General features: G+C 37.9%; 1 protein-coding gene across 1 annotated transcript; it reads left to right on the top strand.

Moving 5' to 3' along the window:
* Positions 1–8,338: 8,338 nt before the first annotated feature.
* Positions 8,339–18,503, top strand: LOC127410975 (cell cycle control protein 50A-like). Its single transcript, XM_051646276.1, has 7 exons — positions 8,339–8,809; positions 8,981–9,100; positions 12,153–12,260; positions 14,186–14,273; positions 14,412–14,558; positions 14,792–15,004; positions 16,664–18,503. Exons 1-7 carry the CDS (start codon positions 8,561–8,563, stop codon positions 16,855–16,857), a joined length of 1,119 nt encoding a protein of 372 aa, XP_051502236.1. The 5' UTR covers positions 8,339–8,560; the 3' UTR covers positions 16,858–18,503.
* Positions 18,504–26,382: the final 7,879 nt, after the last annotated feature.

The raw sequence follows: 26,382 nt of genomic DNA, 5'->3' as shown, positions 1-26,382 counted from the left end.
TTTTGCTCGCTATGTGTTTTTGTTTTCTTGTGCTTAGCTGACTCTCTTTTTCTAACATGCAAATGTTTTTCTTCTTAAACCTTTGGATTACTTTTAGGTACTGTGTTTGTCTTCCTTTCTGGGTCCACCTAACTGCTCTGTGGCGCAGTGGAAAATCAGTACCACACCGGAGACCCGAGTTTGAGACAGACTCGTGACAATGCCAGAATAATTTTAGTGGGATCCCCCTTTCAATACTAGTTCGATAACGAATCTCTTCTGTTGCCTATCCCTCCAAATGGTCAACCACGAAAAATGCTTGATAAGCAGTAGAAAGATGGCGCGCCTGCATACACGCCTGTACCTCCTCAACCCATTCGTCAATGCTGATGCCAGTCCTGCCATTAAACTTTGGACATCGCCGATCACGAGGTACAAATACAAACCTATCAGGTAGGGTGGCACCAGTACCCGTGGGCGGGGGCAGAGTAACAGGAGCCATCATTTGACACAGACGAGGCTGATGTACGTTCTTGATGCAATTTCTCATTGTCAGCCTTTAACTGTGCTACTAACTCTCTTAACTCATGCAAATCCCTCTCCATAGCTACAAACAGGGACACTACTTACCACTTCTAGAGGGAAACACCAAAAGAGAAAAAGAGGAGACTTACCCACAACTGACATACGCTGCTGCCTTGCCTTTAGAAAGAAAAAAAAACAAATTACAACTCCAAACATACAATAAACAAAGCACCCTCTCAATACTCTCCCCACGTCTCTTCCCGAAATACAGTAGGGTCTCAAAAGAAACAACCTTACAAGACAGAAATAAAATACAAACTCACCCAGAATATGGCAATCCTGCCGACTGCGCCAAAGTGTGGCTGGGCAGTCAGGTACGGGGCAATTACAAGGAAGAAAACAAAAGGGAAGGGGACCAGGCCTCACTTTTCTTTGCAGGCTCTAGTGAAACCAAAACAATTGGGTAGATGGGACGCAATGGAAAAGAAATAAAGGGAACGAATGAGAACCCTATGAATGACACTCTATAGTCGACTATGCCACCCGGAGTACACCAGGAAATAATAGCCCTATAGGAGCACACAGGTTTGTTAGCCAAAGGTAGGGTGAGCACAGAGACATGGGCAAGAGTGTATACAGAGAGGATCACTTTATTGAAGCATACAAAAATTAAAACATTCAATCCCTGCATTTAAAAAGTTTCAACGGTTTCAACATACACATCACAAAAGACTGGTAACAGACATCACATATACAAAACCACAGTTCACCAGTAACAAAACAAAGGTAAAAGGAGAGGGAAGGCTAGCCGCTACCCCCAAATTTCCACCCCACACTTAATACCCACAGCACAGCACACACCTATAAAATTAAATACAAAACTATTACACAGCACTCAGTGGAGACACACCAAATGATGACAGCAGCCAACCCCTCCCACTCTAAACCTTCCCAGCTCCTAAGAATGCACAAAAAATACAAAAAGAACAAAAGAGTCACATACATAAACACCAATGATTAGCCTGTGCTAACAAGCTCCAAGTAATCAGTGGTTTAAACAAAAGAAAACAATCTCAAACCAATTTACACAAACACGATCTCAATTTAACAAATGAAACAAATAAGGTAAATGTGATCAATTTCGACACGTGCAAAGAAAGCACATCACCAAAATAACACATTAACACATTACCCACTGCAAAGAAAACAGAAAAATAAACACAACTATAAAGTAATGAGCTAACTTGAGCTTACCTGTCAATAAGAAACTCAGCAAGTTTGGTGTCTCCATCGAAGCCTGAAAATTTTCTCAAAGTCCTCTACTTTTACTCTGTTGGTGTATCTGTGTCCATCTCTGTGTCTTTTAGCAAGTCTTCGAATTTTGGCTGTAACATCTGTAGGCAAAGCAAAATTAATTTTCCTCTGTAACACATCTGCCATTGTTGTTCATATTTCCCCACTGGCTATGGCTGAACAGCTTTCTACAAGTAGCCACATCCCCCAAACTCACACTATAGGTTGAGCTAGAAAGGGATGGGCGGGACTGAGGGGGCCACTCAAAATATAAAACATCAATGTTTTCCATTTCAAAAAACCTCAACTTGCCGCAAACTTGCCACAAGTTTGCCGATCATTATTTTTACATGCAAATGAGCTAGTGATTCACCGCAAATGTTTGCCACAAGTTTGCAGCTCTTCACTGGTAGTGGTGAACCTTTGGCAAACTTTTGGCAGCAATGGGCAATTTGCAGCAAGTTTACCGCAAAGTTCATTTGCATTTGAAAATGATCAGTGGCGAATTTGTGGCAAGTTTGCACTCTCGATTTTTGTAAGAGTTGATAGTGCCTGGGAGGCTCAGTGTTTATACTTTTGGGGGAGTTAAACCCACAAATGGCTTACTTACAGATGTCAATGAACAATAAACTGAGATAGGAAAACGTATTTTGACACAAAAAAGTTACACACTTCACCTTTAAGATGAGGTAACAGAGTTCTCTGATGACACAATCGAATGCTCGAGATGGGCTATTATCTACTATTGATGTTTCCCATCTCCCATGTGAACACAGACAAAGGTGATGTGGGTCGGGGGTTGTGACACTCCAAAAGATTGAAGGAGATTTGGATGTTTAGATTTTCACTCAGATCTTTGGAAAAAATATAAGTGAACTACCCTAATGCTATTGTTCTGTATAATGTAATCTTACAGGACACAGAGTCAGTACCAGCCTGTAGTGATGGGGGCATGGCCGAGCGACATCTGTGGAGAGTGAGGCTGAGAGAGTGAGTAAGGTAAAGGTTGGCATCTGTGAGAAATCACCTCTAACAGCTGTTTTGTGTTGGCAGCAGAGGTCTGCAACCTGACCCGGGCCCGACAGGACCCAAGAACCCGACTGGTTTCGGGCTGGGTTCGGGTAAGTTTTTCAAGTAGGTCTTCGGGTTTGGGTCAGGTTCGGGTTTGTATGAATGAAAAAATAAACAGGCTTACCGAACTTGTTTTGCAGACATGTGCAAATTGACGAGTTATGGGCCGTTCACACCGAATGTGTTTTTGCGCACATCTGTTCTGTTTTCCCATTGTTTAAACACATGCTGGATGAATGTCTTTGACATTTGCACCGTGTCTCGCTTTTTCTTCAGCATCTCGTGCAGGACCTACACATTTTAAACACCATGTCAAGTTAAAAAGAGTGTACAATTTTCAAAAACGCATGTCGAGACATCTGCGCTCGGTTTCATTCTTCGTTCAGCGCAGATGTCACAAAGATTCAAAATTCTGAATTCTGAAGTTCAGTCTGTAAATACTGCCTGTTCATCTCAGCATGTAGTGTTGCGGAGACACTCTTCAGAATAATGTCCTGAGTGGGGAATCCGAAAGAAATCCTCACTGATCAAGGCACAACATTTATGTCACGCACACTACGCGAACTGTATGAATTATTGGGGATTAAATAGATTCGGACCAGCGTTTCACCCCCAAATGGACGGCTTGGTCGAACAATTTAATCAGATGTTAAAAATATGATTTGTAAGTCCGTGCATGAAGATGCTAGAAATTGGGACAAGTGGCTCAAGCCCCTATTATTTGCAGTTCGAGAGATCCCGCAAGCCTCCACGGGGTTCTCCCCATTTGAAATATTGTACGGGCATCAACCGTGCAGCGTGCTCAACGTCCTATGGGAAAATTGAGAGGAGGAAACAGCAAAAACGAAATTCAATACATTCTTGACCTAAGAGCAAAACTCCACACACTGGGGCAATTAACACAGGAGAATTTGCTCCAGGCTCAAGAACATCAAAGCCGGCTGAATAATAGGGGTCCTCGGCTATGGGAATTTACACCGGGAGATAAAGTTCTTGTATTACTCCCCAAATCAAGCTCTAAATTACTCGCCAAGTGGCAAGGGCCCTTTGAGGTCACACAGTGAGTCGGGGAAATCGATTATGAGGTTAAACGAATGGATAGAGGCGGAGCATGTCAGATTTACCACCTCAATCTCCTAAAACCATGGAGAGAACCGGTCCCCGTTGTGATCGACTTTTGCGATGGTCATTCCAGAGAGGGAGGAGCTCGGACCGGAGGTGAACTTTAAAGCCATAGATCGAGTTACCCCGGTCACTTGCGGAGACCACCTCTCACCGTCAAATTCTCCGACATGTTCTCGCCTCTTCCTGATCGTACGAATCTCATTGAGCACCATATCGAGATTACTCCAGGGGTAGTGGTACGTAGTCGTCCCTACCAATTATCCAAACACAAAAAAAGTGGTTCAGGAAGAATTAAAGGCCATGCTGGATATGGGGTAATAGAAGAATCCCACAGTGACTGGGCCAGCCCAGTGGTGTTGGTTCCAAAGTGTGACGGCTTGGTCCAGTTCTGTGTGGATTATAGAAAAGTCAACGCAGTGTTTAAGTTTAATTTGGACCCGATGCCTTGGATTGATGAACTGCTCAATCGGTTATGTGCGGCTCGCTTTTATTCAACACTGGATTTAACAAAGGGATATTGGCAGATCCCCTTAACTCCCATGTCCCGTGAAAAAAACTGCATTTTCCACACCGTTTGGCTTACACCAATTTGTCACACTTCCTTTCGTTTTGTTCAGGGCCCCGGCCATGTTTCAGCGGCTCATGGACAGGATCCTCAGACCTCACAGCGCTTACGCTGCTGCCTATCTGGATGACATCATTATTTACAGCAATGATTGGCAGTGGCACCTGCAGCATCTGAGGGCTGTCCTGAAGTTGTTGAGACTGTCGGGACTCATGGCAAACCCCAATAATTGTAGTTTTGTTTTGTGAGTAAGAATAGATGTAAATGCTTTGCTTAATCATTAACTATTTCTATTAAGGTTTATATACAGAAAATGAATTTACCATAAATGACAGTGATCATAGTAATATTTTGGCTTTTGTAGTTATTACTGGCTTTTCAAGTGCAGTTTCACTATCACAAACTATACACAATGTCTCTTCAGGAAGCAAACTTGATGGAAACCCAGTTGATGCTTTTGGTTGGGCTACTTCTTTTAAGAGACTTAAAATAAGCATTCTCCATAGTGCGCTGAAGGTTAGTTTAGGGATTGTTGGTGAGATATGCTAAGTGTTGTGGAATCAGGGAGTGATTTGGTTCAGATACAACAATTCTTTATTTGTTTGAAACAAGTGACATTTTGCAATGTTTTTGAGAGGACAGGACATTCTGGGCCTTGGACAGGGGCAGTGACAAGTACCGGCAGTGGAATTGTAATAATTCTTAAAACAACTGTAATGAAACTGATAATGGGCTTGTGTATGGATACAGTTATTCACATTCACAGTAGACAGAAGAACAAACTCACATTTGTTAAACACTGTCGAATCATCTGCTCTGTTATCCCATGCAGAATTAAGCCAGTCATGCAGTGATTCAGTAGCAGCAGATGAACCAGCCTTATCACAGTGGTTATTTGCATTACCTGAATGTAACAATCTATGAACTGGAGCATTGAACAGATTAACAAATTTAGCAATGCAAGATGCACTTGCTAAAATAGATACACTACAATATTTGAAAGCATGATCTGATAACATGGTGTAGTTCTAATGACCTCCCCAGACCACAAGATTACAGACCAGACCAGACCAGTTATGGACACTGCTAATATTGTTACGGTCTCTTTAAGAACAGCACATCACGTAACATTGAACACATGATTGTTCTGTGCAGTTTTGTGGAGTTTTAGAGAGCTGAAACTACTGTGGCATGACATAATTCTAACAAGTAGACTATTGATTTACTATGAGACATAAAAGTTATTCAGAGTCAGGAAAACACACACCTTTTAAACCCTTAAAACATCTGTCAAACCAAAGGTCAAGCCATGGGCATTTAAAACACACTTCTTGTAACCACAAAACAGACTTCCTGTCAGACACATCTGACTAATGTTATCAACCAAAGGGCAAACTACGGTCAGAGACATCTCGTTATTGTTATTAGACATAACCTGTCAAGTCATTAAGTTTATTGTTATCTCTCAAACAGACTTCCTGTCAAAACATTCGGTCATTCAAACATCAAACACACATCTGGCCAGACATTTCCAGTTATGGTTATTAAACATAAACATCTGTCAACAACTTCCGGATGTGCCCCCTCATCAATCATTTTGACATAAACCCCCCCATATGACTACTTTTGTGGTACTGGAAATTTAAGCTAAGGAACCAATCAGAACATTTCATAGTATATTTGCTAACCAATAATATTTTTCATTTGAATAAGGGGCAGGACATTTCTAGAGCCTAAGGGTGCTTACACCTAGGGAAAGCTCAGATGGAGCGTTTGGCATGTAGAAGTGTGAAGGGTCAGTTTTTAAGGCGTGTTCCACACAGGGAAGATGCGGTCATGGATAGAGATGGCTATTTAAAAAAAACAGTTTAATCAGGGACTAAAAACGGTTCAAGGAAAGAAAACTGAAATCGAACGAAATTTTTAGCAGAACGTAACTGAGTGATTTTCAAATGTTCCGGAGTGAAAACTATATTTTTAAAATGTTAATCCAATACATTTTTCATGAAACTAAAGGCCAAAAGGTTTATCATAAAACTGCTGCATCACACATTTATTTGCCTAATTGCCCGTTTGTGGATGTCACATTCTCTGAACGAAGACCTTTTTAACAACTATGTATAATTACTACATATAAATGTACAGCTAATCCAGATACAAGCAAAACATTATTATCAGAGGTAAAAACTACATTTCTCAGTTGTTTCCAAGTCTTCACTGAATTATTGTTAGATATGATGCATTAATACAGATTTGATGCTGTCGGGGTTTGACTGAGAAGAAGATCTGTAAATAAAATTATACTTAACTGTTAATAAACTGCTTGTTATGATTTCTATGCCGATAAATCCACCACACAGGAAAAAAATATTGCTTATTTTCGCTTATTTTGGTGAGGCAAGTGGCATATTTTGGGCTTGTTCCTCCAGATCATGTTGCTTGATTCTCTTGCGAGATCTGGCAACTCTGCAACTGGTATTTTACCCACCCCTTAGCGCAGAGTACTGTCATTTAATAAACAACGTTATTAACCGTTTTTTATTTTGTAATAACCGGTAACATTTTGGAAAGGAGGCTGTGGAACTTCTGAACTGGAACGAAGAAATACAGTTTTTGCTCAGAACGAACCGAAATGAAAAACATTTCGTTTTTAGTCCCTGGTTTTAATCACCACTAAATTTTTATTCTTTTTTCCACTTTTTATTATTTATCCTTATTATTGCTACTTGTCTTTCTTTTCATTTTCTTTTTTTCCCTCCTCTTTTAGCCTGTAGGACAGGAACCCATTGAAAATCAGATCTTCTGAATTAGGCCAGGAAAATGTGATTTTTGCTTTTAAACTCTGTTTTTTCCCCATGTATAAATAAATAAACTCAAACTCAAAATATATCTTAATGACAATGTATCAGTAAACATTGAAACTTTTCTCCAGGCTCTCTGAAATTCTCTTTGGTCAACGGTTACATACACCAGAGTGCGTTGCAGCAAAATTTTTAATTTTTTCAACTTTTGGTTGCATGAGGGAGCAGGGCTGTAGCTAATGGGGTGAAAGGTGGTAACGATTCTAGGGGCCCACAGGTCCCGTGGGGGCAACAACAAATTTTAAGACTGTAATTTGTAATATGAAAGGGGCCCAGAACAATATACAGTCAGGGGGCCCAGAATTCCCTGCTACGGCCCTGTGATGGAGCATCACTATTGGAAACCCTTGCATTTTCCCTCTCCGTCCTTCCAACGCACCATTCCCCATTGAAATCTATGCATTTGTAGCGTTCTCTGATGCAGCGTTAACTCGTGTGTAGGCGCCCAAAAACATTTCAAATTTTGCTGCAAGGCACTCTGATGTAGGCATCCGTTGATCAAAAGGAATCTCAGACGGGATTAGTTGCGCTTGTGAAATCGAAGAAAAACAAAACAAACATGGCGGACAAACTCAAACATGCGGTGTATTCATTCCCTGTCCTCTATTATCTTTCTCTGTCAGGCTCAAAGGATAAAAATTAATGTAAAAATAAATATTGAAATTAATATATATATATATATATATATATATATATATATATATATATATATATATATATATATATATATATATAATTTATTTATTTATTTATTTATTTTTTAAAGAGCAAAATTAAGTTATAAAGTACTTATTGGTGAAAAATGAATGACAGTCGTTTATTTTTAATGTTGACAGAGCTCGTCTTTTATAGGGACCAATCAGATCTCAGAACGACAGCGAATGGCATGACGTCATGCCGCCACTTTCTGTCTATTGGCTGCTGCGCTTCCTTGTTTACCGGCTTGTCATGAGCATCTGTGCTACTGAAATACTCTTAATTTCTGTTAATGGTGCTTTCACTAGGCGTTAGAACACACTATATCAATGTTATCAGCGAGATAATACACAAAACATACTATCATATCAAATCATACAACATATTTGAAGGTATATGATTGTGCCTGATCGCTGTCCGCTCGTCTTTAGAGGATTAAAGAGCGATGATGGCGTCCAGCTATAACGCGAAGGATGAGAATGGCCATCATCCCGGATCGGTGGACTCCAGCGGCCCGAGCGCCGTCAAAAGTAAAAAGTCCGATAACACGGACTTTAAACAGCAGCGGTTACCCGCATGGCAACCCATCCTGACCGCCGGTACCGTCCTGCCAGCCTTTTTCATGATCGGACTCATCTTCATCCCCATTGGCATCGGACTATTCGTCACCTCCAACAACATCAAAGAGTTTGAGGTACTAAAGGAGAACATGTCATCGTGACTTCAAACTGTACAGCCTTATACTAATATCCTATTATACATAACATCCTCAAAAATATCAATGTTAGCATTATAGCTGATTTCAGGCATTCTGTCATTAAACAACACAGTTATTTTGTATTAGCACATGTTGGTTTTGTTCTAGATCGACTATACTGGTGTTGACATGTCCAGTCCCTGTTTCAACTGCTCGCAGAACTACAGCTGGAACAGCACAAGTGCCTGTACTTGTTCTGTGCCCTTCACTCTAGACCAGCCTTTTGAGGTCAGTATACTTTCCTCCTCGTTCTCATCTATATATCCATGTACAATTGCCTGTACCCGCTTAGTGCGCTTCACCTTCGACTAACTGTTTAAGCTTTCATATCTGAAAACGAGTGACCCCAAGCATACCTCCAAAGTTGTGGCAAAATGGCTTAAGGACAACAAAGTCAAGGTGTTGGAGTGGCCATCACAAAGCCCTGACCTCAGTCCGATAGAAAATTTGCAAGGACGCTTACAAACCTAAATGTTGCTTTTCCCAAAAGGAGTTTAAAAAAAAGAATTTTATTTTTCAAACTTGGAAGTGAAATAGACATTAAGTTTTTCTTCCTACTATTTAAATAGTTTTTATTAGTTTAAACTAATTTATTACATAATCAATACCCATACCTTAATACTATTTAAACTGTTTCTTCACTCTATTAAACCATACAATAAATCTACCCATCATTTATGTTCATTTTGGAGGAGTAAATTACCTGATATTTTCTCCAGACTCATGTTCAGCAATATTATTTACACAATGTTGATTCATTTGGTTGAATATAATTATACACTGGTGGCCAAATGTTTGGAATAATGTACAGATTTTGCTCTTATGGAAAGAAATTGGTACTTTTATTCACCAAAGTGGCATTCAACTGATCACAATGTATAGTAAGGACATTAATAATGTGAAAAATTACTATTACAATTTGAAAAAAAATTTAGAACTTCTTAAACTACTTCAAAGAGTTCTTATCAAAAAATCCTCCATGTGCAGCAATGACAGCTTTGCAGATCCTTGGCATTCTAGCTGTCAGTTTGTCCAGATACTCAGGTGACATTTCACCCCACGCTTCCTGTAGCACTTGACATAGATGTGGCTGTCTTGTCGGGCACTTCTCACGCACCTTACAGTCTAGCTGATCCCACAAAAAGCTCAATGGGGTTAAGATCCATAACACTTTTTCCAATTATCTGTTCAGTGTCTGTTTCTTTGCCCACTCTAACCTTTTCTTTTTCTTTTTCTGTTTCAAAAGTGGCTTTTTCTTTGCAATTCTTCCCATAAGGCCTGCACCCCTGAGTCTTCTCTTTACTGTTGTACATGAAACTGGTGTTGAGCGAGTAGAATTCAATGAAGCTGTCAGCTGAGGACATGAGGCGTCTATTTCTCAAACTAGAGACTCTGATGTACTTATCCTCTTGTTTAGTTGTACATCTGACCTTCCACATCTCTTTCTGTCCTTGTTAGAGCCAGTTGTCCTTTGTCTTTGAAGACTGTAGTGTACACCTTTTGAAATCTTCAGTTTTTTGTCAATTTCATGCATTGTATAGCCTTCATTCCTCAAACAATGATTGCCTGACAAGTTTCTAGAGAAAGCTGTTTCTTTTTTGCCATTTTTGACCTAATATTGACCTTAAACATGCCAGTCTATTGCATACTGTGGCAACTCAAAAACAAACACAAAGACAATGTTAAGTTTAATTTAACGAACCAAATAGCTTTCAACTGTGTTTGATATAATGGCAAGTGATTTTCTAGTACCAAATTAGCAATTAAGCATGTTTACTCAAGGATAAGGTGTTGGAGTGATGGCTGCTGGAAATGGGGCCTGTTTAGATTTGATAAAAAAGACTTTTTTCAAATAGTGATGGTGCTGTTTTTTACATCAGTAATGTCCTGACTGTACTTTGATCAGCTAAATGCCACTTTTCCAATTTCCTTCTGAAACAGCAAAATCTGTACATTATTCCAAACTTTTGGCCGCCAGTGTATGTATGTCGAATAAGCTGTGATCTTGACTTGGTCTGAAATCTCTTTTTGGAAATGTATTGATCAAGTAAGTTGACTTAAAAATAACCTTAGATCTCATGTATTATGCAATAGTATTTTAGAGTGCATTTTATTGATCATGCCTGTTAACAGGTTGAAATCGAATTGTTTCCCCACACACAAGATAACAGATTTCTCATTATTTATTTATTTATAAATGGCCTTGAATGTGCAGCACTTGAAAGCAGATGTACTTAGAAACCATTTTAAGTTTAGGCCTTCCGTGCGATTCATGCCATTAAGAAAACGCAGTTTCACAATTAATAAGACACCATATGCCTATCATACATTATGTGACATTCAACTAATAATACCAATTGACATTTTAAAAACACATCCACGCACGAAAGCCAGAACCAAGGAGTCTAATACCAAGAAAAAGCTCTCTAATAATATTTGCGATTTCAGTTTTGTTTGATCCGACACTGAATGCTTAAGCAGCCTAATTTACACATAGAAAACTCCTGATGTTGCTATAACAATACAAAAACACTTACCAATTTGCTTGAAGTGCAAATCAGTCCTCCTTTCCTGTTTAATTAATCAATTGCACGATCATGCAGAACATCTCAGGTTTTTAAATCCATAAGGATCTCTTTCTCAATGGTGATAGCGGCAGTGATGACATCCAACTCGTCAGCAAGATCTCGCGCTCTTCGCTTTCAAATTACGTACATCGCTTAAAGCGTGATTGCATCATTCAAGGCCAGCTAGAAGGCCTGGACTGTGACATAGCCTAAAGATCACACCCACCAAGAACAAATAAATCATTCTGATTGGCTGATGAATCTGACAATCTGACATTAGATGCGCATTCATTTGCATTGTTGAGGGATTCTGTGGAAATTCTGAAGGCCTGACAGGGTGGAGCTCAGACTCACACGCTGCTTCAGCTCACAAGCTTGGCTTCGGGCATGTGATTTGTGAAACAGTTGTCACACTTTGTTTGTAAGTATTGAGGAATAAATTCTGATTGGATAAACTTTTTGTTTTTTGCTATTCGTTTGTAGAATAATTAGGAGTGGAAAGCAATTGAAAATACATAGGCATAAAGGTCAATGAGAATGAAAGAATTAAAACATATATATTCGTTAGGCATGTTACGCCAGCAGAGAAGGTTTTGCTGGCCCTGAGAATTCGCCACTGATAAAAACACTGAAGTCACCCAAGGACAAAAGTTGTTGTGCCTCGTCACTGAATGTTTTTTTTAATACTATGACCTGTGTCTTTTCTTTCATAGAGTAATGTTTTCATGTATTATGGACTCTCCAACTTCTATCAAAATCATAGACGTTACGTCAAATCAAGGGATGATAGTCAGTTGAATGGCGATAAAAGCTCTTTACAGGTAAGTCATTTGAGATAATACCTTTACAAATCTTTCTGATAGCTAAAACTTGTCCTGGCATTTAGATTGATTCCATTTTATTTTGGATATAAAGACATACAGGGAAATTAATAATGATGAATTGCACCTGCTGAAAGCACCATTTATTTGTATACGTCTGTGCTCTTTTAGCACCTTTTCCCAAAATAAATTATGTAAATGAGGCAATGGTGCAAATGCAGCCGCAAAATCTGTGCTGAACGCAAAATGCATGCCGAAATTTCCAATCTTGTTGGCTCAAAATGCATAAATTGTACTAGAGTAGCCTACACCTCATGTCTGGATTTATTGCCGATTATAACACTATCCTCCATCACTAGTAAATTTACACGAACATCTCTTTTTAATAAAAAACAAAAATCAAATTACCATCTCCTTTCTGTGAGCGTTAATAGTGTGTATAATAGTGAGAAAAGCGCTATCTATAGTAAGCTTAATTTACATAAAATGAGATGTGACGCAAGTGAATTAGTAACGCTTTACAATAAGGTTGTATTTGTTAACTACTGCACATTAATAAACATCAGCTAACAATGAACAATACTTTTACAGCTTTTATTAGTTTTGGTTTGTTTAATTCAGTATCTACTAATACATTTATAAAAAGAAAAGTTAAAAGAAAATGTAATTAAAAAAAATGTAACATTAGGTCAGGGGTTTTAAAACTTTTTGAAGACGAGGACTTTTAAATATGTCGACCCCCTTGCGAGGGACCCCCTTCCTAAAATATAAATGCAGCTGTATATTTTCATGTAGTATATTTGTATATTTTCTGATATTATAGGCAAAATGTTGTTTGCAAAATTAAATAACTTACTTTTATATTGGCATTGCAGTAAAGACAAAATAAATAATTAAAATCTTATCTGGGAAATATTTACACTGAAAAATATTTTAAGTGGGGTTTATTAAAAAATAAAAAAAATGCAGAAATTGCTAGTAAATTTAACACCATATTTTCAAGTAAAGGCTACACACAATTCTTGGTGGTTTTAATTAGAAATTCTCAAGTAAAGTTTTAATTGTAATTTTAATTTATTTGTATTTTATTTTTTTACAAATAAATTCAATGATAATAATATTTAAAAAAAATTTAGAGCAAATTTAAAGAAAATGTTGCCTAACAAGGAGAGATACACAAGTACAGACTATTTTTGATAGTATGTACATTACATGGTTGGAGAGACGAACACTTAAAAATACATAATATAGTTTGTAATATAGTATTTCATAATATATATATAAAAAACTATATACAGCATAGTTTTCATTTCTTAATGTTAAAAACTAACCTGTTAGTAGAATAATGATGACAAATCTCATGATTCTGTAATCATCTGAAACCATAATTTCAAAAACAAACAAAAAGCAAAACACAATTTTTCATCTGAAATTTTCGGTGGGTCTCCTAACACTTCCTTGCAGCCCCGTTGGGGTCCCCGGCCCCCAGTTTGAAAACCCCTGCATTATGTAATGCATGATGAGCTAACATTAACATTACAAATGAACATTAACCAAGATTAATAAATGCTGTAAAAAATATTGTTCATTGTTATCTAATGCATTTACTAATGTAAACAAATACAACCTTATTGTAAAGTGTTACTAGGGAATTTCACTAAACTTTATGAAGAACCTTTATATGAAAGGTTTGATCTAATGTGTTTCCTCACTTAAAACAGATTTTTAGATTTTGAAAACATTTTTAGAGCTTGAATGCCATCGGCCTTCCAACCATGACTAAAGCTTATAGCTTCTCTTACTTTTGTGAGAAACGTTCATTTCTGTTTCATGAAATGAATTTGAAATCAGAGTATATCAATAAATTCAAACAGTGCTGATTTTGATATAAGCCTACTTTCAGTTTCAAGTCATTTGTTTTCCAGAAACCAAGTAAAGAGTGTGAGCCATATCAAACAAGTGATAAGAAGCCCATAGCTCCTTGTGGTGCTATTGCTAACAGTCTCTTCAATGGTAAGAAACAAGTGAACATGTGACCATTGCCACCATAAGCTTTTATAGGAAATAGACTGCCTTAAACTTACCATCATTTTATAAAATAGCTTCTTCAACCTTACTCTGTTTTCTATTTAATTCTCTTCATATTTTTAGATACTTTGGAGCTGTTTTATATCCATCCAAATGGAAGCAGAATAGCTATTCATCTGGGAAAGACTGGCATCGCTTGGTGGACTGACAAACATGTGAAGTTCAGAAACCCTGGAGGAAACGACAACAATCTTTCTGTAGTGTTTCAAAGTAATTAAAACTTAAGATGTCAGACTGACGGATACAATTAATTGATCTCCAAGGGTCATTTAATTTAGATTACAATTACAATAATTTGACAATGGTTATACTTTTGTAAAAATTAGTTTAGCCTTGAAATAATGTTTCTGAATTAAACGTAGATTTTAAAAGGCCCGCCTCCACTCGGTATTCCTCGACTGATTGACAGCAACCTTACCAGCATCTGTTATTTGCCATCACAGATACAAGCAAGCCTGTGAACTGGCGCAAGCATGTATATGAACTGGACCCCACTGATCCTGAGAACAATGGCTTCATAAATGAGGATTTCATTGTATGGATGAGAACAGCTGCTCTCCCCACCTTCAGAAAACTCTATCGCATAATTCAGAAGAAGAAGGTCAACATGACCCCAACATTACCACCAGGAAACTACAGCCTGGAAGTGACCTACAGTATCCTTTGGAGTTTTGTTTTAATAGCTTTATGTATAATTTGTGTGGTTTATCTCAGGGTGTTCGGAAAGATGGCTGATGTTGACTGAACTCGCTTTGAAAACTAGTTATCAGACAAATGAATAAATCATAGTGAAACAAACCAAAAAAATCATTTACTGCACCTTTTATAGCTTCATATACAGTAGGCTTCAAAAGTTAGAATGCACGGTGAAAATCTGGGATTCAAAATGTAATTTAAACTGGAAATAAATGCAGGATTTTGAAACAAAGAAATGGGTAAAAAGAATAAGAAATGTTTAAGATTCTGCACTATTTCTAGGTAACTAATTGAATAAGCAAATTTGTGATATTGACAATGGGTACATGCACAGAAATACGCTGATAATCAGCTTATTCAAGAAATCTGACAAAGCAAGAAACTGCATTTACGTGAGTTTTTAAATCACTGGGTTATTCTCGGCGGTTGATGTCAAAACATAAACAGGCATGCGCACAGCACTTGCGCACATTGGAGAAACCAGTAAAGGTGTTACATGCAATGAAGGGTAATGGGCAAAAATCGATTCGTTGATCGATTTTTGCTAAAACCGTTTATGACTTAACCCTGATAAAGGAAACCATTTAAAGGAATATTCCAGAATCAATACAACTTTAGCTCAATCGACAGCATCTGTGGCATAATATTGATTTCCACAAAAATTTACTTCGACTACATCCCTATTTTATGAAAAAAAAAAAAAAAAGCAAAAATCTGGTTTACGGTGAGGCACTTACAATGGAAGTGAATTGGGGCCAATCCGTAAACATTAAAATACTCACTGTTTCAAAAGTATAGCCACAAGACATTAACTATATGAGTGTTATCATGAGTTTAGTGTGATAAAATTGCCTACTAACCTTTTTCGTTTAAAGTTATATCCAATTTTAAAACTTTGTTGCCATGACGACGCAACTTTGTAAACCCTAATACCTTAAAACGACCATAAAAACAATTAAACAATGTTACAGCTCAAATAATACATGTGTTTTAACAGAAGAATTAATGTAAGGGCTTTTAAAAAATTAGAAGCTTCACAATTCTCCCTTTTAAACCCTCGATAAATTGGCATCATTCGCTTCCATTGTAACTGCCTCACTATAACCTCGATTCTTTCTTTCTTTCTTTTTTTTTTTAAAGACAAGGAGGGGCAAGTCAAAAGTAATTTTTGTGGTAATCAACATTATGCCACAAATGCTGTCGATTGAGCTTAACTTGTTCTGAACTCGTAATATTCCTTTTAGCATAATCGATGTAAGATCGTGCAATTAAAATAAATATGCTCATTGTTAACTCCCTTGTATGAAAGGTCAGATTTCCTTGCATTCATTGAAGCACACAGGATGCTCTTTGGAATATTCTCAAATCATGCTGGGATAACTAGGATCATCATGTCAAGCAAAAGGGAGAAAAATGCAAAATACAGCTCTTAATTTTTTGTAGAGCTGTAGATTTTGCCCAGCATTTTCCCAAGTGGACTTTTTAACCCCTCATGTATGTGAAATGTACATTATATGTAAGCAACAAGTAGTAAACATGTCTTACAAAAGAAGCAACAGTGTGTTGTACTAAAACAACAGAAGTTGTATATTTGGATTTCTTTAATTATGTGACCCCAGATTACCCAGTGCGCAGCTTTGATGGCCGCAAGCGAATGATCCTCAGCACGATTTCCTGGATGGGAGGGAAGAACCCTTTCCTGGGCATCGCCTACATCACGGTGGGCTCTGCGTGTTTCTTCCTGGGAGTGGTTCTGCTGATCATCCACCATAAATACGGCAACCGCAACAACAACACTGACATTCCCAATTAACACACCATTGTCTACACCTATACGCTGATGTAAGATATACTGTACAAGCATGAGAGTCACACAGTTACACTTTAACTTATCTGTCGTATCTCATGCTGGAAGATATGTGTGCACATAGGTAGCCAGAGGGACTACTTGCAAATGTATTTTTTATGCACTGGAATTTTAATGATCTATTTAAGCATTTAATCCCTCCACACCAAAGCTTGTTATTGAACTCAGTTGCTCTTTCTACATAAAGTATTGTGTGATGAGGACAGTATGATGGTGCTATGGAGCAACTTGACGATGATGTCATACGGTGAAACTGTATTTGGGTATTATTGCTGATAGTATGGTACAATCATAAATCATGAGTTTTTAATTGATTTTTTTTTTTTTTTAAAGGAGTCATGACATGCCTTTTTTATTATTTTAATACGTTCCTTGAGATTCATATATAATATTAGTTTTTGCACACAAAAAAAAAAAAAAAAACTTGTAAAACATGATCATTTTCCACCCTCATTCTGAGCCTCTGTCAGAAACGCTCTGTTTTGGTGCTACTTCTCCTTTAAGACTTGACAGTAAACATCCACTGTTCTGAATGGCTCTCTGCTCTTGACTGACCAGCCATCTCACTGCTCACCGATACTTGGTGGGGCAGCATAAGTGATAAGGTAAAATAGGCGTTGATGAGGTGTTGTGGATGCGGTCAGATGCATATGTCTACCACAGTGTGACATCCCTGACATCAGAAAGTAGAGAACGAGTCGTTCTGGCATTTTGGTTTCAACAAATGCTGTTTTTGCAGTGAGGAGGAAGTTTTGAAGTCTGAAACTTACAGTAGGTTATTATAGTGCAATGACCTCTTATATGTCAAAAGATTAAGGAAAATGTGATTCCTCGTGTCATGACCCCTTTACAAGGATTACATATTTATAATTAGATGTACAGTTTGACTCGATCAATCAGCAACAATTGTCTGAATGTATTATGTGAAATGCTAAACAGTGAGTGTCCAGGTATGATGATTAAAGCTTGTGTGTTCATTTTTTTAGTTTACTATATGTAATGTGTAGTTTAAAAAGATATGCGTGTTTAGTATTTGTTAAAGGAATAGTTCACCCAAAAATGAAAATTCTCTCATCATTTACTCACCCTCATGCCATCCTAGATGTGTATGACTTTCTTTCTTCAGCAGAACACAAATGAAAATTTTTAGAAGAATTTATCAGCTCTTTTGGACCTCACAATATAAGTGAATGGGTGCCAGAATTTTTAAGTTCCAAAAATCACACAAGTCAGCATAAAAGTAAGCCATAAGACTCCAGTGGTTAAATTATTGTCTCCAGAAGCAATTTGAGAGGTGTGGGTGAGAAGCAGATCAATATTTAAGTCCATTTTTACTATAAATTCTCCTCTCTGCTTAGTTAGGCTGCACTTCAACTTTCACATTCTTCTTGTGTTTTAGGTTTCACATTGTTTGTGCATATCGCCCCCTACTGGGCAGGAAGAAGAATTTCAAGCAAAAATGTACTTAAATATTTATCTGTCTCACACCTACACCTATAAAATCACTTCAGAAGATATGGATTTAACCACTGGAGTCATATGGATTACTTTTAGGCAGCCTTTATGTGATTTTTAGAGTCTCAAAATTTTTGCACCCATTATGGACCCACAGAGCTGAAATATTCTTCTAAAAATCTTAATTTCTGTTGTGCAGAAGAAAGTCATACACATCTGGGATGGCATGAGGGTGAGTAAATGATGAGAGAATTTTCATTTTTGGGTGAACTATTCTTTTAAGACATCCTTTATCCAGCTTATTTCTGCACATGTGTTTTGTTGGGCCAAAGTCATGATAATAAACAAGAAAATGCATGAGCACTGTGGTTTGCATGATGGCACGACGGTGAGTAAATGATGAGAAATTTTCATTTTTGGGTGAACAATCCCTTTAAGTGGGGGTGTGAAACCCTCCACTATTGGTGAAGCACAGACAAATGATTACTGGGAACAGTGGACTGGACTAGGGCAAAGAACTCCATTTACAATTTCACTTGAGAATCAAATTGAATAAACTGTTGTCCATTCAGCACCCTCGATTGGTATTGGAATGCATAAATTTTTTGCTACTATGCTAAGTGTAGTGCACTATTTTGTAAATAAGCTAAGATGTCAAGTAGTGATGCTCGATTTTCTAATGAATTCTTTTTTTGTGCTGGTTCATTTTAAAGATTTGATTGAATCGATTCGCAAAGCGTTTATCGTTAAATCACTGGGAGAAATTTACTTGGGAGTAACTGTAAGGGGAATGATATGCAAAATATACAGTACCTAACTGGACAAGGGTTTTTATTGTATTCAGGGTATCATGGTATACATCTGGAACAAATAAAGTAGGATCTCAAATAGTGTGACAGCATTGAAGTAGAACACTTCATTTTACATTAAACTAAAAAAAACACCCCAAGCTGTCATTCATCTAAAAAATTTTGGAAAAGGTTGTCATTTCTCAGCTCTCCTCCTATCTGAATTCTTTTAACATCTTTGTCAAATTTCAATTGAGTTTTAGAGTGTTGCATAGCACTGAGTCTAGACTGTTGAAGGTAACAAAATACTAGATCTTAGCACAGCATTTGATACAATTGACCATGACATTCTTTTAAATTGCTGAAAGTGTGTGGTGGGCATCAAGGGGGGTTACCTTTGAGTGGTTTGATTCTTATCTCAAGGGGAGAACCTTTTCTGTTAATATTGGTAGTCATTCCTCATTGCCAGCACCCATTAGGTATGGTGTCCCACAGGGTTCCATTTTGGGTCCTCTTTTATTCTCCCAATACATGCTCCCATTAGGTTCTATTTTCCAAAGGTATAATCTTTAGTAACATTGTTATGCTGATGACAATTTTATCTGCCACTTAAATCAGACTGTAGTTCCTTAGGGAATCTTTTTATTGTTTTTCTGATATTAAATCTTGGATGGCATAAAATTTTCTTCAGCTTAATAAAAACAAATCAGAGGTAATTGTTTTTGGTTCTCCTGCCTCGGGTATTTCTGTTGAAAATTTGTTAGATCCCCTTTTTGCTAACGTACATGATAATCAAATGTCAAAAATCTTGGTGTCATTTTGGACTCCTCTATGGCCATTGACAGGCACAGGCAGGTTTGTGCTGTCATTAAGGGGAGCTTTTTCCAACTTCTATCGATTTCAAAGATAAAAGCTTTTCTTTCACAGAAAGATTTTGAAATAGCCATCCATGCACTTATTTAGTCTCAGTTGATTTATTGCAATTCTTTATATTTTGGATTGCCACAATCTACCCTTTCTCACCTTCATTCAGACAATAACATCAGTTATTTTATTGCATTTAATTTTAACATATTTACTTATTCTGTCCCTGAGCAAAAAAAAAAAAAAAAAAGTTGTTAGCTACACTAAGCTATTAACAATAGAGCACAGCAGTGCCCATCCACGTTTTCCGCCATCTTGGTTCCGGAAGTATTTTTCCCGATCATTTTCCATAGGCTTTTCATAAAATCCTTCATATAAGAGTTGTAAGCCATGAGCCAAACCAACCAGCTCTGAAGTAAATCACAACATTTCAAACAAATCAAAGATACAAAACTGTCTACTTTACGTTTTTCAATAGGACACGAAATACAATCCCATGAAGCATTGCGAATGATGTAATTGAATAAAAACGATGGGAAAATATAAAACTATTGATTTGAGGTTGTTGATTATAAGTATAGAATCTAAATATTTTAAGTTTACTGCAAAATATTCAGATATATGCAAATATTTGTATGGAGAGCGACTTGATTGCATCATTCACAGTGCATCATGAAATGCTTTGTTGGCCGCAGTTCATTGGTGAATATTTCTCTTCAGGATCATGGGTAGTGTAGGTTACGCTATTAAATGCAATTTTTATAAAATGAAGTTGAAATAACATGGACCAATGGCTTCAACAAAGGCATATACAACCGATGAACCACCTCAGCATTGAAAATCAATACGTCTAGAGCTGTTTAGCTGTGACGTCGATTTGTGGGCGAACCCGGAAGGCTAATTTGCCATGGGTTCCCTCAGGAATTTGCTGTGGTTTTTATAATAGGGTTTTTCAATTTATGAGTAAAATATGGTCTGTGGTAAACATTACTTGAAGATACTTGAACATTTTATTTTATTTTTTTACGAAATGGAAAACCGTAGTAGTTCTTTTCTAGCTACTTGTTAGCAACATACTTAAAAAAAATAAACACGGCAGCTACAAAATTCAGATTTGGGGTATGACTGTGTGTAATTTATGTTGTAGAATAAAATGATCAAGTATCATGAGTCTGTGTTTGTTTGTAGCTTGCTAGCCTGCTTAGCATTACTTATTCCTCTATATCCCTTTGCCATTTTACCGCGTGCTTCGTTTTTCCACCGTTTCAACTGCGTGTATATTACCACGTGCACCAGTTTTCTTTTCTTTTTTCCGCTTGTCTACATCTCGCAATTCGACTGTGTGCATTCGTTTTCTCCTCTTGTGTTTACACAGATTATTGTATCAATCTCAAGGAACCACCACAACAACAAACAATTGCGTGAGGGACTCGATCTCAAACTCTTGGCGCTCAAGAACAACCATAACAACAATAAACAATTGCGGTAAGTCATGGTATCCACTCATATTATCGCTTCGTTCATTGCATGCCACATGTTTACTGTAGCTTCTTCCATCAGCAGTGAGGGATTCACATGTGATAAATGTAAGGAATTAGTCAGGCTGACGGAGAAGGGTAATGAGTTAGAGGCACACATCCGAACGCTAGTGGAGGTCAGTGAGAAAGAGAAGCCGGTAGATACTGTTTCGGATGCGGGTAGAACAGCGAGCAACACACACACTTTGGTTCCAGCTGTAGAGCCCCCGCAGCAGGGCGTTTGGGTGTCGTCTTGGTGGCATACTCGCTCAGCAAAGCGACACCGCTCTCCCATTCCTGTTAGGGTTTCCAGTCGATTCTCCCCACTCAGTGATGCACCCACTGAGAATCATGTTGAAAGTGCACTTGTTATAGGAGATTCTATTGTAAGGAACGTGGAAATAGAGACTCACAGACTTAAATGCTTTTCAGGGGCTCAGGCATCTGATATCAGATCAAATTTACAAGTGCTGGCTAATGCTAATCGTAGATTTTCTAAAATTGTTATTCATGTCGGCACAAACGATGTCCGGCTTCACCAGTCGGAGATCACTAGAGATAATGTTAAAGAGGTGTGTGAACTTGCAAAAACGATGTCAGACACTTTAATATACTCTGCCCCCCTCCCTGCTCGTCGTGGTGACAAGGTTTATAATAGATTAGTGTCACTAAATGGCTGGATGTCTTGAGTGGTGTCTGGAGAATAGCATATGATTTATAGACAATTGGAATAGTTTCTGGGGTAGACCTGACCTGCTAAAGAGAGACAGACTTCATCCCTCTAGGAAAGGTGCCGCTCTCCTCTCTGGTAATTTGGCTCATAGTCTTAATAGTGATAGTATTTGACTAACTGGGGCCCAGGTCAGAAAGCAGGAAAACTGGCTAATCCGAATGTCTGCTAGCTAACTGGAGATGTCATACAAGTCACATAAACTACAACAGATAGAGACGGTATCACCTAGATAGCAAATAGAGACTGTGTCTGTTCCCCGAACTACCAAACACAAACCCCTCACTAAATCATTTAGAAAAAATTTAATTAAGGTCAAACATGAAAATAACAAAAAACAAAATTGAAGATCAACATCATATAAAGGCAGGGCTACTAAAAATTAGATCTCTTTCAACCAAAGCACAAATTGTAAATTAAATGATTGCAGATCATAATTTGGATATGCTCTGTTTGACTGAAACCTGGCTTAAACCGGATGAATATATTCGTTTAAATGAGTCTACACCCCCAGGTTATTGTTATACACATGAGCCTCGTCTGAAGGGTTGAGGAGGTGTTGCTACAATTTACAGTTAATTTTGTGGTGTTACTCAGAGGACAGGCTATAAGTTTAAGTCTTTTGAACTAATAATGCTTAATGTGACACCGTCAGATATAAATAAAAAATCTCTGTCGTCTTTTGCCTTTACTACAATATATATATAGATCACCCAGGCCACATTCTGATTTCCTTCAAATTTTCTATCAGATCTAGCAGTTACTGTGGATAGAGGTTTAATTGTTGGTGACTTCAACATTCACATAGATAATGAAAATGACACATTGGAATTAGCATTTATCGATATTCTCAACTCTCTGGAGTCAGACAAAATGTGACAGGACTGACTCATCGCCATAATCATACGCAAGATTTAATTCTGTCATATGGAGTTGATGTTGATACTATAAAATTCTGCCGCAGAGTGATGACATCTCAGATCATTACCTCGTCTCTTGTATGCTGCGATCAGCTAATGTCACTCAATCTACACCATGCTATAGTTCAGGTAGAACTATTCTTTCAACCACTAAAGATAGCTTCACTAATAATCTTCCAGATTTGTCTCATATACTCAGTAGGCCAAAAAGTCTAGAAGAACTTGATGTAATAACAGAAAATATAAATACAGTCTTTTCTAGCACTCTTGATAGTGTCGCCCCCTTCGATTAAAGAAAAAAGCCCTGCACCATGGTACAATGATCACACTCATGCTCTCAAGAGAGCAGCTCTGAAAATGGAGTGCAAGTGGAAGAATACAAAATTAGAGGTATTTTGCGGTGCATGGAAGGATAGTGTCAGTAGCTACAGGCAGGCACTAAAAGCTGCCAGGTCAACATATTTTAGCAAAGTCATAGAAAATAACCACAACAATCCTAGGTGTTTATTCAGTACTGTGGCTAAATTGGTTGGAAATAAAGCCTTGACAAAACCAGATATTCCATTGCAGCACAATAGTAATGACTTCATGAATTTCTTTACTGATAAAATTGAAATCATCAGAAATACAATTGGAATTATGCAATTGTCTGTCACAGTACCTCAGAAAACAGTGTCTCATAATTTTCCTTACGAGCAATTTCAATCCTTCGCTGTCATGGGTCATGAAGCGCTAACAAAACTTATAAAAACATCAAAAGCCACACTATGTTAGATCCAATACCAACTAAGCTCTTAAAAGAGGTATTCCTTGTAGTCTCAGAACCTCTTCTTAATATTATTAACTCCTTGCTACATTAAGCAATATCTTTATATTAAATAAATAACTACCAGCATTAACCCTTAAATGCATGGGAATTCATCAAACACTTATATATTCAGGTCTTTAGAGACCCTGCACGTACACTCACCGACCATTGCAATGCATAAAATCATGCAGATACGGGTCAGGAGCTTCAGTTAATGTTCACATTAACCATCAGAATGGGGAAAAAATGTGATCTGAGAGATTTCAAACATGGCGTGATTTTTTTGTGCCAGATGGGCTAGTTTGAATGTTTCTGTAACTGCTGATCTCCTGGGATTTTCACGCACAACAGTCTCTAGAGTTTACTCAGAATGGTGCCCAAAACAACATTCAGTAAGCGGCAGTTCTGCAGACAGAAACGCCTTGTTAAGGGAGAGGTCAATGGAGAATGGCCAGACTGGTTTGCGCTGATAGAAAGGCTACTCAGATAACCCTTCTGTACAATTGTAGTGAGCAGAATAGCATCTCAGAGTGCACAACATGTCGAACCTTGAGGCGTATGGGCTACAACAGCAGAAGACCACATCAGGTTCCATTTCTATCAGCCAAGAAGAGAAAGCTGAGGCTGCAGTGGGCACAGACTCATCAAAACTGGACAGTTAAAGACTGGAAAAACATAGTCTGGTCTGATGAATCTCAATTTCTGCTGAGGTACACAGATGATAGACCCCCTGCAGCCTCAGCTTTCTGTTCTTGGTTGACAGAAGTGGACCACAATGTGGTCTTCTGCTGTTGTGTGTATGTATATATATATATATACAGGTGCATCTCAATAAATTAGAATGTCGTGGAAAAGTTCATTTATTTCAGTAATTCAACTCAAATTGTGAAACTTGTGTATTAAATAAATTCAATGCACACAGACTGAAGTAGTTTAAGTCTTTGGTTCTTTTAATTGTGATGATTTTGGCTCACATTTAACAAAAACCCACCAATTCACTATCTCAAAAAATTAGAATATGGTGACATGCCAATCAGCTAATCAACTCAAAACACCTGCAAAGGTTTCCTGAGCCTTCAAAATGGTCTCTCAGTTTGGTTCACTAGGCTACACAATCATGGGGAAGACTGCTGATCTGACAGTTGTCCAGAAGACAATCATTGACACCCTTCACAAGGAGGGTAAGCCACAAACATTCATTGCCAAAGAAGCTGGCTGTTCACAGAGTGCTGTATCCAAGCATGTTAACAGAAAGTTGAGTGGAAGGAAAAAGTGTGGAAGAAAAAGATGCACAACCAACTGAGAGAACCGCAGCCTTATGATTGTCAAGCAAAATCGATTCAAGAATTTGGGTGAACTTCACAAGGAATGGACTGAGGCTGGGGTCAAGGCATCAAGAGCCACCACACACAGACATGTCAAGGAATTTGGCTACAGTTGTTGTATTCCTCTTGTTAAGCCACTCCTGAACCACAGACAACGTCAGAGGCATCTTACCTGGGCTAAGGAGAAGAAGAACTGGACTGTTGCCCAGTGTTCCAAAGTCCTCTTTTCAAATGAGAGCAAGTTTTGTATTTCATTTGGAAACCAAGGTCCTAGAGTCTGGAGGAAGGGTGGAGAAGCTCATAGCCCAAGTTGCTGGAAGTCCAGTGTTAAGTTTCCACAGTCTGTGATGATTTGGGGTGCAATGTCATCTGCTGGTGTTGGTCCATTATGTTTTTTGAAAACCAAAGTCACTGCACCCGTTTACCAAGAAATTTTGGAGCACTTCATGCTTCCTTCTGCTGACCAGCTTTTTAAAGATGCTGATTTCATTTTCCAGCAGGATTTGACACCTGCCCACACTGCCAAAAGCACCAAAAGTTGGTTAAATGACCATGGTGTTGGTGTGCTTGACTGGCCAGCAAACTCACCAGACCTGAACCCCATAGAGAATCTATGGGGTATTGTCAAGAGGAAAATGAGAAACAAGAGACCAAAAAATGCAGATGAGCTGAAGGCCACTGTCAAAGAAACCTGGGCTTCCATACCACCTCAGCAGTGCCACAAACTGATCACCTCCATGCCACGCCGAATTGAGGCAGTAATTAAAGCAAAAGGAGCCCCTACCAAGTATTGAGTACATATACAGTAAATGAACATACTTTCCAGAAGGCCAACAATTCACTAAAAATGTTTTTTTTTATTGGTCTTATGATGTATTCTAATTTTTTGAGATAGTGAATTGGTGGGTTTTTGTTAAATGTGAGCCAAAATCATCACAGTTAAAAGAACCAAAGACTTAAACTACTTCAGTCTGTGTGCATTTAATTTATTTAATACACGAGTTTCACAATTTGAGTTGAATTACTGAAATAAATGAACTTTTCCATGACATTCTAATTTATTG

The sequence above is a fragment of the Myxocyprinus asiaticus genome, chromosome 20 (genome assembly GCF_019703515.2).
Source record: "Myxocyprinus asiaticus isolate MX2 ecotype Aquarium Trade chromosome 20, UBuf_Myxa_2, whole genome shotgun sequence".
In the NCBI taxonomy this organism is placed as follows: domain Eukaryota; kingdom Metazoa; phylum Chordata; class Actinopteri; order Cypriniformes; family Catostomidae; genus Myxocyprinus; species Myxocyprinus asiaticus.
This window is presented reverse-complemented; position numbering and strand designations above follow the sequence as displayed.